The 12,692-nt window shown below is 39.6% G+C and overlaps 1 protein-coding gene across 4 annotated transcripts in view; it reads right to left on the reverse strand.

Moving 5' to 3' along the window:
• LOC126922376 (uncharacterized) overlaps positions 1-12,692 on the reverse strand; it is a 185,676-nt gene that overhangs the window by 83,060 nt on the left and 89,924 nt on the right. For all 4 annotated transcript variants that reach the window (XM_050734921.1, XM_050734920.1, XM_050734922.1 and 1 more), the window contains one exon: positions 1,707-1,942. In XM_050734921.1, the coding sequence (XP_050590878.1) occupies positions 1,707-1,942 (236 nt within the window). The remainder of the gene's footprint in view (positions 1-1,706; positions 1,943-12,692) is intronic.

Raw genomic sequence — 12,692 nt, forward strand, 5'->3', positions numbered from 1 at the left:
TGAGGTAGGAGTTTAGTAGCTATAATTGCAGAGTTTAATACGTGCAATTGAAGAGAAATTACGATCTTATGATAAATTGTTTCGGTCCTCTTACGTCTCTTCTTCTCGTGTTTCTTTATGATAGCACGGGGTATCGTCGTAGTGTTTCTTATTGATTTTGTGAGCCATTAAAAGACGCAATAAAGGCACGCAAGGGTTAAGTGCTTTATGGATTTTAAAGGAACTAACTATAAGAGAAAGGAAGAAGGTGGGAATTTAAGAAAATTGTGGAATTGTCTATCACAATCTGAAATTCAAAATAAAGTAGTTAGATGAAACGAGTAGAAGAATTACATCATCCACATTAATTACACAGTTCACCAATTAAAATATACCGATCAGATTAAAGTCGTCCATCCTTTCAAAATCCATCGATCAATCTGATCCCAGTCCAATTAACCCCGATCTCTTATTCATATTCATCGGAACGAACTCATCTTTGACATCCAAGATACTTCCTCCATCAGCAAAATAGAACAACATTGACGCGCATACCGCACTAATTAATGGATACATCGATTAAAAAGGATCAACAGCCTGGATCCATTAAATTCCAGCTTTATCAAGATTCCCTGTCAATTCTATCGTTGACTGTTGTTTCTACACGAGGATCTTCATTGAAACGATGGAGGATAGTATCGCGTTGATGAGAAAGTTATGTCGAGCTCTATAAGAGTAGTGTTTTATATTCACAAAATGCTTGACTCCTAGCCGTTGTAGCTATAGACGTGAAATATTTTTACTTCAGAAACGATACTTTTGGAACAAATTTCAGAATAGAGACTCTGTCGTTAATCATCACGCTTTCAAAAAAATTATTAATATAAATCTTCGATAGCTTACATACTAATTTTAGACAATTTATACAATAACATATATATATATTACTCTATTAAATTGATTTATTTTCCTATTCATAAACCGACATTACTTTCCCATGGACCGGCTAGTAGCTATGAAAGAATGTTCACGTGTCATTGGATAACCATTCTTCGCGAACGATGACCGTCGATACTTCTTAGCCACCGAAGCGTACACTTTTTCCTTTTTCCCTCTTTCTTTTACTTGGCCTCTGCACCGCGTTTACAGAAGCGTCGAACGGCCGCGAGGATGTCAGCGACGGAATGACACTGCGGCTTTGCTTGACATCGCTGCCATAGAGCACCGACTAGGTCTGCCTCGAACGGGACCGCTCGTGTACACGTGTATATGCTACCGCTTCGATTGGTAAACTCTATCTCGAGAAGTCTCCTTCAGCCTGTTCCCGATGGCAATCAAACACTCGAGATCGCGCTCGCCACAAGTCTTTTGGATATTTCGAAGGTAAACAGCGCATCGACCATCGACCACCATCGTGTGTAAAATTCCTCCAAGACTTTTCTTTCGTTTCCCTCCTTTTATAAGTAATTTTTGTAAGTTGAATTGGAGTTAATTTTAGACGGGCTGTACGTGATTGCAGAGAATGCTCGCAGGGACGTAGAAATTTCTGGGAAGAGTATCAGGTGAGAAATTCGATGCATAAACCAGAATAACATGATATCGACGATTGGAAAGATGATATCGCAGAAATCGATGGAAAAATTATAAAACGAAGAGTTCGAGAGGATAATTAATACTTTTGATAACATTAACGATTACAAATTAAGCTACTCTTGATACAAACTTACTTGAGTAGTGTCGAGACCATTCTGGTTCTGTCGCCTCCTTCCCCTTGGCGGTCTGGGGGTGGCCGCACCGGAAAGGTGGGCACCCTGGGGGCTTCCGCCCCTGGCGTCGACCGCTGTGTTCGCGGCCAGGGTGGCCCCGTCGGTATTTTCCGTGTGTGTGCCTAAATCGGTCGCCTCTCCACGATCGCCGCCACGTGGTCCAGAACTTGCAGACACGTTCTCACCTGATACCTCACCTGCAGAAGAACGAATCGATTTGCTAATCAGTCTTGCAGCCTTTAATATCAAAAATGGATATATCATTCGTTAAGACCGATCGTGATAAATATATGAAAATAGATACGAAGTTGGAATATTACTTCGATCTAAGCAGTATGACGCACGTGGATCTGATAAAGCAACGAATTTTGATTATCTATCGATTTTTGACCGAGGCATCTATCGGTATAATATCATTTTTCGTATCGCGTTGCTTCTAATATTTCCCTATATTTTTAACAAATAGTACACCCTATTTCATCCTGTTCTTGGATTATTCTACACAAACACCAATTGCAAGTGTCTGTATCCTACCTATCGATCTCCTTCCAACTCTTCATTTTTCCAGAACAACATTGGTAAATATCAAATCCAATAAACAATTCCGCCCCCATAAAACACACTGTCCTAAACTCATTATTCACCTTCCTCACCCTGGTCGTCGCAAATCCATCAAACTAACCACCTAACCACCCAACACAATTCTCCAGGCCAGCAACAGCAATCGATCGAGCGTAGCCAAGAGCGAGTTAAAGCCGAGCCCTCGTTCCGATCAGATAATCCATAAAATATCGGTTTCTCACGTGACGAGTAACTTCTTTTGCGAATACCAGGGCTGCGGAGAATCGAAAGACGACGTTACCCGCGGCTTCGCGTCAGCCGCGGCTCGTATTTCGGCGGTCGGCCGGTCGGTCGTCGTCGATAAATCCAACCTCGTGCCGTACGGTTTCCTCGCGATCGACTCTCCTTCTCTTCCTGCTCCTAACACCGGTTTCGTAACGAGGCGGTAGCCGCGGCCGGCGTCGTAAAGCTTCCTTAACGTCGCGGCGTGTAAACGGTGTCTTTCGACACCAGGAATTTCGATGAAATACGTTAAGAGGGATAACCGTATAGGACGCGATTACACGGCGACCCAGGCGAGGCGCCGCTAGGCGGAAAGACGAGATTTACGCCCAATAAATGAACCCGTCCGTGGCGCCATTATCTTCATGCTCGATCAGTGAAGACGCGTATCTGCCGCGTTTCTGAGACGTGCGCGAGTGTTTCAGGACAGCCAAGCTTTCGGCCAGGGTGTACGAAGAATCAAAAGAATGATCAAATTTAAGGGAAGTGGTGATGAGAGAGTAAAAGAGAGAGAGAGAGAGGAGTGGGTCCAGGTCACTGACCACATTAGCTACCAAAAATATCCAATAAATTCTTGCCACCGTTAAATTGCCGGAATTTTATGGTCGGCTGTAACTCGTGCACACGACCGAATTTGTTGGACGATAGGATCGCGATCGTTTCAAGCGATGAGAGATCCTCGTGATTCCGCTTCGTGCCATTGATGCACAAGTATACGTGTGAGCGCTATCGTTCGAGACGAATTTGATGCGTGCGTTAATTTATTTGGCGGACTTTCGAGAATTGGAAACTTTTTATCGCAGATTGGTTACCGATGAAGAGGTAGTTTCTCGAGAATTATATCGCGGAATTAATTATGTATCGTTAAGAGCGTTTATCGCGTTTAAAATTATTTATTGTTATTTGATTTCTTGATTTTCAATTGGCATTGGAAAATATGTAGGTGATCAACTGTCGAGGTCAGATTCGGACAATGTTGCTTCAAATTTAGAATGATTAATTTTATGTATAACGTTAATATATATGATATGGATAATTAAATTCTCGATGAAGTTTCTCTCTTTGTCTAGATCGATCGTCTCGAAGAACGAGGTTTTAAATTTTCATCGCTATACTCTGAACGATCGTAAAAAAAACTAACGTGAACTCGTTTCCTATTAAAAGCCAGCATCTAATAGAATTTTGATGGGAAGCTGTAAATATACTACTTGAAAACGATGAAGTCATTGGATAATGACTGTCATAGAACTGACTTTTACGATCGATGTTCCCTCATCCAGATTCTTCATTCTCTCCATTTTCTTCGGGTTTCCTCGTTAAACCGTGCTAGAACTTTACCAATTTCAGAATAACCATTCCATAGAAGCTGTAAAATCGGTTTAATGTGTATCTTCACACTTACGTGTATTCGCGGCGCATCGTAAAAGACGCTTTGCTGTAATTTAATGCTCTCCGATCTTATTTTACAGCATAAAGGATCGAGCGGGTTGAAATTGAAAAGTTCTATAATCGAGTGTTAGAGAAGCGAGTTGCTCGAGGTTAAGAGTCTCGAACTCTCGTGGAATTTACGCTTCTTCCTTGACGATCAATATTTCCGTTAAAAGGGTGATTCTTCACTGGGTCTGCTCCTCTAATTAGCCTCGTTGAGTACAAAGTTAAAATTTCATTACAGGCTTGTCTCATAGAATGCCAGAGGAAATTGAAATTCTAAAATCTAATTGTATCGCTGTTTGGATAAAGATACAACCGAGAAACGTAATATTCTTTTCTTCTTTCTCTTTTTTTTTTTTTCTTTTTTCATGAATTGTTTCATGAAAGTTATAATAAGACGTGAAATCGCCACGAGATATTTAAAAACGACGAAAATATTTTCGTAATTAAAATTTTCCTATGTTCGAATTGGCACGTTGTTTAAACTTATCTGAAAGAAAGCTCATAAAATTTCGTGCGTTCCCATCGCGCATGCCGTCACGTTCTCTTCGAAACATACACTGGAACCGCAACTTTTATGAGCGCGGTAGCAAGGCTAAGTCACGTACCGCAAATATCATAACTCGTATTACGGAACTGTCGAAACGCCAAACTATTGTTTGCCAATGGTTCCCTCGATTCTATACAGTTGTTTGCGGATGAGTGAAAAATTGTTTGTAGTTACGATGGTCGTACGCGGAAAACTGCGAGTCAGCACGTGAATCGTTTCTAAATCGTCGACGAGTTGTCTTCAAACATTTGTCGTTTCCACGTACCGGAAATGATCGCGAAGAAAATAATGCAACGCTATAAATAGCTTCGTTATCGTCTATTTCTAGATATTTAATAATCTGATATCTTCAATCATTTGAGTAATCAAACTAAAAATTGACGTTTCAAGGGAATTTTTTAACAAAATCTTTTCATCAAAAGTTCTCTATCGAAAAAAATGTTTTTTTTTCAATTTGAAAGAATTTCGAATCATTTACATAGGAAATCTCCCAATAATTTCGCTTAAAAGTAATACTATTAAAAATTATGTAAGATAAAAATGTTCACTTACGGATTTTCCATAGAATTCTTCTTCTCAGGAGCAACTACTTTGTATCCACACGAAACTTGCTGATTGGAGTTGTACGGTATTCAGTATCAACATTGAGAGAGTTTTACGTATAGAATTTGTGACAAAACTGAACACACCGAGTTCAAAGAAGTAAGATTTCATAGCAGGTGAGTAGAGGTTCGAGGTGCGACGACACGCTATTGTTAGCTCGTATTAACACGTCGTTACGATATTTCACACTGAAGCCTCATATTGTTTCCGAGTTCGAATGGAAGAACTTTGTGCCTCCTACATGTTTTTACCCTTTCGTAAACAAAATCTCAAATATTGTTGCAATATATGGTAGCTGGTTTATTAACGCTTGGCTCAAAAACACAGGTGAAAGATACACAGACAGAATTGTCAAAGAAATTAGCGAGCAGAAATACGATAATTTTTCCTGTCTGATGCTGTGAAAGTTGTCAAACTTATCTGAAATCCAGTTACGTTTGGACAAAACAAAACAATCTGAATATGACGAAATAATAAAATGAATTAATAATTTAAATGAAATAAACAGCCAACATGTTAAGATTCGTAAATTATCTGATCCCAGTAACAAACATAGTCCACGATTTAAACATATTTTAAACGAACATTATCACAATCCCGGTGTATTAAAAATTATTTCTCAATCGTGTGAGTGAAACGTGTTTCTCTATCAGAAATCACGGGATTGCAGATAACGTAATCATCGCAGAATCCAGCGAGAAATGTCGTTTAGACGCAAAGACCCAGTGTGCACGAAGCGTCGTTTCACAGACGCGTATTAGATGGGTCGATGTTAACAGCAAATACGTTTCCACGCAGCGGTCATAGTAAAGTAATGTGCATGTTTCCACGAAACAGCAGCGAACCGTTCTCGTCACGGCGACAGGCGTTAACATTTTCAGTAGCGAGGCGTAAGTTACAGCTGTAAACGAATGTAGTGATATAAGATGAAAGCATCTTCGACGTCGCTTGACATTTTAATAATGACGCGAAATGTATCTTGCTGTGCGCTTCGTAGACCGGACACCTGCGTAGACGTATCGTCATGTCTCATAGACGATGCTTACGCTTCGTGGACAGTGTGTTTAAAGGTGGAAAATCGAAGAATCGAGAAATCTATCTATATTATATGCGGTGGGCATAAATTATTTCGCGAGATTACCGTTAAAACGAATTGACCCCCGAGGTCAAGAATAGAGAGTCTCGCGACAGGAATAAAGATGGCACCGTGCCTTTTAGCTGACGTTAATTATTCCCGTCTCGAATTCGACGCTCTCTTTCGACGAAATCCACGCGAACCCGATTCGCCAACGTTTGCTCTTCGTTGAAGACACCTGAGACCAAAACGAGAAAAAAAAGGAGAAGGGGAAACGATAATCGAAAGCCTGTCACAGAGATGACTGATCGTAGCTTGGCTCTCTTAAGAATCGTCTGGCTAGTCGAGATTGTTGCGAGTTCATGCTCGTTTCTAAATATAGCGAGAAATTATGGAGAATAAATAATGAAAAGGTTTTCGGAGGATGAGGTTCGTTTCATGCGATTCAATACTCACTTTAGACGAAGCTTAACCGCGATTGTGCTTTAAAGTGATACAATTTTTGAATGAAAAGAATTTGAATGGGAAGAAACCTTAAACAGTTACGCAAAGAGTAATTATTCAGCAAAGAACTTTGAAAGAACGAAGAAACAGTTGGAATTTTTTAAGCGCAGACAAAGTTCGATGATTCTTCGATCGTAGAAACAGCGACGGTTTTCTTTTTAACTGGTTGTGTTCGAAGAGAAGTAGAAGAAAAAAGAAAGAAAAATAAACGTGTTGAGAAAACAAATTTCTTTGTCTTAGTTCTCTTACAAAGAACGATCGAAACAAGGTTTAGATACATTCGCGTAATACAAATACATTTCCTCTTGGACGATCTAGTTTCAAGCACTTCGCCATCTGTGAAACAAAATTTACAAACAAATCAGTGGAACGACGAGAGAATTACCGAATACATAACAATTGTATATTTCATATTCTAACGAATGGAAAAGAAAACAGAACGTGGGTCGCCTAAATTTCATGGAATCTCTCAGAATTTCAAGCCACTATCCGAATCAATAAATTTCAAAATTTATGAACAGAAATTGCTTTCTCCCGAGAAAAGTATCTAACATTGTATCGTTCTCTAGAATCTGCTTAATATATTCAACACGAATTCAAAACGAAAGTTGACTTCGATTTTCCGCTTAATCCAATCTCGATATTTCATACTTATCAAATTCTGTTTAATATCGCCTGAGCTATAAACTTTTATAATAATTAATGCAGCGATGTAATAACGTTTCTCAGAGATTAGCTTTCTTAATATTTTATTACGGAGAATGTATCTTGTTCGATAAGGAAATACTGGAATTAAGCAACTCAGATGTACTTACACATTTTCAACGATACTCTAAGCTCTTATGTTGGAAATAATTGAATTATGCAAATTCTACGTAGTCATTCTTAGCATATTTCGATGCATGAACATCGAGATAGTCAAAGTAGTGTAGATAAAAATTACTCAACACGATTCTCGTGCATACGTTATTCGCCTGGACCGCACCCAATCCGTATTTGCATTCACAATCTTCACTCCTGCATCTCCGTTACGTAATGCACTGATTTTTTTCCCATGCCGCTGCAACACATTTCTCTGATTTTTATTCAAAGGCGGAGTAATCGTCGTTTGTACCGTCAAACAGAGACGCGCTTTATATTTTCTTTCAAATCGAATAAAATCTAAACGATATCGCTTAATTCGCTTGATCGTTCTTACGTTTCGTCATTCACACTTATCACACCTGACATATGTACGTATATCGCAGCGATTGTAAAGTTCAACAATTTCCTCCGGGTTCCAATGTTCGAGTGGTAAAAAATTTCTGAAAACGTGATTCGTATCTCATTAGCCGGGATGATGTGACATGTCCTAACGAAAATCACGTAATTCGGAATACATTGCCGACAGAATGCCGTGTTCCTAGCGAATTTTCTAAGCTTCTAAAGGAAAGAAAAATTTCGCAATTTAGTAGCAACGTACGACAATCTCATCGTGTACTTGAAATATAATTTTCAACGCGAAACATCGTAGTATTTTCCCGATATTGACAAAAGAACGAAGGAACTATTTTCTTTCCTCTCAAACACGAAATAAGAACGTTCCACGACTTGCCTCCGAAACCATTACTCCGTCCAAAATGAGAAGCATCGTCGTTGCAAAAATAAAGACCGTTTTCTTCATTAAACAGCCCTGAAAACCGAAACATTCATCATCCAAAGCCAATTATCTCGGAGGCTACGATTACAAGAAGCACCGACGAATATTTTTCGCGTGCTACTGACGCCACGGAGGTCTTAACCGAGACCAGTCATCATGATTAAAGGTTGAAACGCGAAAGAGCGGAAGCTGCTGTTTCCTCCGCGGCCTCCGCAAGGCTGGCCACGCCAGAAAAACAGCCGATGGATCGCTTGCTCCGCGAGGTTTGAACGCGTGCAGCACGCGTGCACGCACCTTTCCTCGCATATCCGCATCCGGGGTTAGCGTGGTGGTTAATGAACGATAAAGGCGGCCCTCCATTGCACGTAGCCGGTCATTATAAATCCTCGACGCGACGAGCCATTATCTTTAAAATGCACGATTTTCTTCCTCGCCCTGTGTTAGACGTTTCTACTATACGTTCTAAATCATTCGAGTTGGAAATGCTTGAGGAACATTTGAATATAGTATTAATTGCAAAGTGTACAGCATCCGCATGTCGCTAGGAATTTAATATTTTTATCGGATAGAATATATAGAATGGTGACAATTGAATTTGTAATTATAAAACGGATTGTCATTAGAATTAACAAGTACCTGGTAACTTATGGACGGCAATGGATCTCTTGCGACTTTTGTCGTTGTTTTCTTCATCTTTTTAGCATTTCTTCTTTTTATTACGAGGTATTAAGAGAGCTATATAATGTTAGTGCTTTGAGAATACATTATTTAGACCGTCGTTAGCGCATAAATCGCAAAAATTATGGGAGATCTGGTGTATGTAGATTTTCAGTGTTTGCTATCTTCACAGGAGCTTCGTTAGCGCGACAATGAACGTGCTTAGAATTTCTTTCTCCAATCTCATTTTTCTACGGTTAATTTTAGTCGATGGTTTGAGTACCTGTAGCATCGATAATTATATGGGTTTCTGTTAGTTTATCGATTAATTCCGCAATTCTGATTAAATAGAATACTTCGAAACACGCTAAACGTACATTCGATTTACCAATTGAACGAGTAAAATGCATCGAGCCTCTCGATCGTCCTCGTACGAAGGATCAAAGTTCTACAAAATTCTTCCACGTTGAAGATTTCTTGAACCCACTTTCTAACATTATTGTAGCCATTTTATCCCTTACGAATGATACCCGGCACGTTGTATCCGTTGTTCTTAAATGTCGGTCCAAGAAAGATTCTAATCAAAGATCGACGATCAACCGTAGCAGTCAAAAAGCTGCGACAACTCTCCAACTCGTCTCATGAAGCTACTTTCCATGACAAACGACATTCTTCTGCAGAAGATTGGAACAAAATAACATCGTACGAGCTCGCCCAAGATAAAACCTAGTGGACACCACCAGTGTCCGGCATTAATCGTCCTCGTAGCCTGTGGTGTGTCGCGGGCGACAATAATTACCGAGCGTAACGACCTTTAAAGGCCGGTCGAGGCCGTACGTACCGTCGGTGTAAAAGAAACGCGAACGTAGGAAGGAGGAGAGAGAGATTAGTGTCATGGCGTTAACACGATCAACGCACGGCGTCAGCAGCGGCTAGGGATCCGCTTGCGTTGTAAATCTGCCGTAAGTTATGCGCGACCAGGAGGGCTGGCCTGCGCCATTAAAGCGGGTTATGCCCGTTTCAAGTAGAAAATCATAAGTACCGCAAATACGCCGTTATTACTATAGACGCGCCACGAGCACGCCACTTACTTTGTAATCATGACTAATGCATAATGCAGTAGCCGGTGCGCCGGTTTCCCTCTGCGTATGTCATTCGCCGACGGTTCATGTGGGTGCGTGCATTCGTCCTGCGTTTGAACTGTTTCGCGAGTCCGACTATGAATGCTTTCGATCGTACACGTGCACGGCAGATCGATTATTTCGAGCTGAGAATTTTTAAGCGAGCTTCGATAGAAATTTATAGGCGTCGTCTGTAGCTGGCGAATCACGGTCGAAGCCTCGCGAACGAGACGATATCCAAGTATACCAGAACGTCTGTAATTTCAGCTTTTTGATCGCCGCGTAACGCCGATCTCATCGCGACCATATTTCACGCCACGGGATCTCGTTCTGCATTGGTAGCATCGCTGGGTGCTATCCCTCGGGATGCTCGCGTGTTTCTAGTGCCTTCACCTACTTAATCGTAATACCAACTTCCCCTTGCCGCTTCACTCTGCACGTTCACTCTCGTTACCGCCTCTATATACTCGCGCGTTTATTGATTTTCGTGGTTAACGAGTAGCGTACGATGGTTAAAAGAAGTTCGTAGAAAAGAATACACTTTATGGTAGTAATATTACGAACAACTGTCGAAGAAAACGTAGCCCCGGTTCCAAGCACTTTCCATCTTTTTAATCGGCTGCTCTTTTCAAAGTAGGTAAAACCTACTTGTGTTATCGTTAGTGAAGATATTTTTAACAAAAATGAAATCTTCATATTCGTATTCGTTGTCGCCTATCATAAACGTTGTCATTCACAAACTTAATACCAAATTTACAGATTTATTATCGCACAATGAAAAATCAATTCGAAGAGAAACAAAAGCATAAACTTTGCAAAATCATCCTGGGACCTATATCGTCGTCTTATCGACTATTCGCCAGTCAATGCACAATCGAAATGAAAGAGCTAGGTTAACTTGGTATAATAAGAACGCGTATTCTTCTTAGCAAGGCGTAACCTTGGTCGTATGGAGAACGGTCGAATCAGCTGTTTCATTTGTGGAAGGCCTACCGCGGTACACAATGGACTATCACGTGACTGGCGAGCGTTTATTAGCCGAGGCGAGCAGAGAAAATACTCGGCGAAAGAAGGGGAAACGATAGAATTTATTACGGTTCTGGTTAATTAACATCCCTCCAGGAACACGCGACCGCGATACAGCGAGGTGTGTCTCTCAAATGTGGGACTTGGAACACGTGCTGGTGATTGAAAGTGTTCTCCCGAGGTGATTCTGTGTGTACGTGTGGCAAACGATGATTCTACATATTTGATTTTAACCTCGTTCGCTTACTATACGAGACTCTTACGTAAATATAATTCGATGAGCTAATTTATTGCAAACTTGCAAATTATATTAGAGCGGGAAAATGCGTAGTTCTACATATAACAGTCTAATACGTGAGAAGGAAAATCTGTTCTGCGAGAACGTGAGAAGGAAACATGAACGTTACGAATGTATAAATCTAGCTTTTCTACATTTTTACTACGAATGATAGTAGAGCTACTTTACGTCTTATGTATATTTTAAAGAAGATAAATATTTCAGATGTGTAAAGATATTTTATTCAAAGTAACTAACGTAAAAATAAGAGAAAGGAAATATCATGGTTGACTGCGAGTAACGATGATTCACCAATCTTTCTGTAATATCGAAGAAGATGGTTTGCTTTCAATAATTAATTCCGAATATGCAAATCGATATTATATAAAAAAAACTTGCGTCGATAGAATCTGTTGTAGGTGTACGTATATCAGGCAATTGTCTACGTCCTAGAACTATATTTTTACGCAGTATCCATTTTTTTTTTTTTACTTCGAATGTTAATGAGATTTCTTGCCACGAGTTCTTTCTTATTACGTGTATCTCATTTTTACCATAGCCTTTGATTCAGAGAAACACGGGAGAAACGAACATAGTGAACATTGAAAATTATTTGAAGATATTTCCAATTAACTGTTTTTCTTTAACATCTTTCACTTAAGACACGTTTTGTATTCTTCTTTTCTTAAAAAGTAAAATTTACTTGTTTATCGCGCGCATGTGTATTCTTCTTGCGTCTATTATTTAACGTTATGCAAGTAACATTTAATAATTAACAGCGCAATGTTAATACATTTTTTGTACGAGAAACTTTTTTGTTGCTTTAGGTGCAACGTCGGCACTAATTATCGATTTCCGGTAGTTGATCTTGCACAAACAGAAATAAACAAATTATCGATAAATTTCCTATAATAATCGCCAGATATATTTGAAAGTATAATACCGCATGACAATTCTTTCTAAATTAAATACAATGAATTTATTGTGTAATCAAGTGTTTCCAAGTTCTGCTCGATATCCTTATCGTCTTATCGTTCTACTCGAATTTCCTGTATTTTAAAATCTAATTTTTAATTTCTTCGTTCACAACTAACGTTAACCATACGAAGATGAAATTATACTTGCCGATACTTTAGCGCCTTAACCAATGATAAGTATATTTACCTTATGGTTTTTTTTAATGATCAGATGCACTGAAATTGGTCGTTTAACAATGTGGCC

Source organism: Bombus affinis, chromosome 12 (genome assembly GCF_024516045.1).
Source record: "Bombus affinis isolate iyBomAffi1 chromosome 12, iyBomAffi1.2, whole genome shotgun sequence".
Lineage (NCBI taxonomy): Eukaryota > Metazoa > Arthropoda > Insecta > Hymenoptera > Apidae > Bombus > Bombus affinis.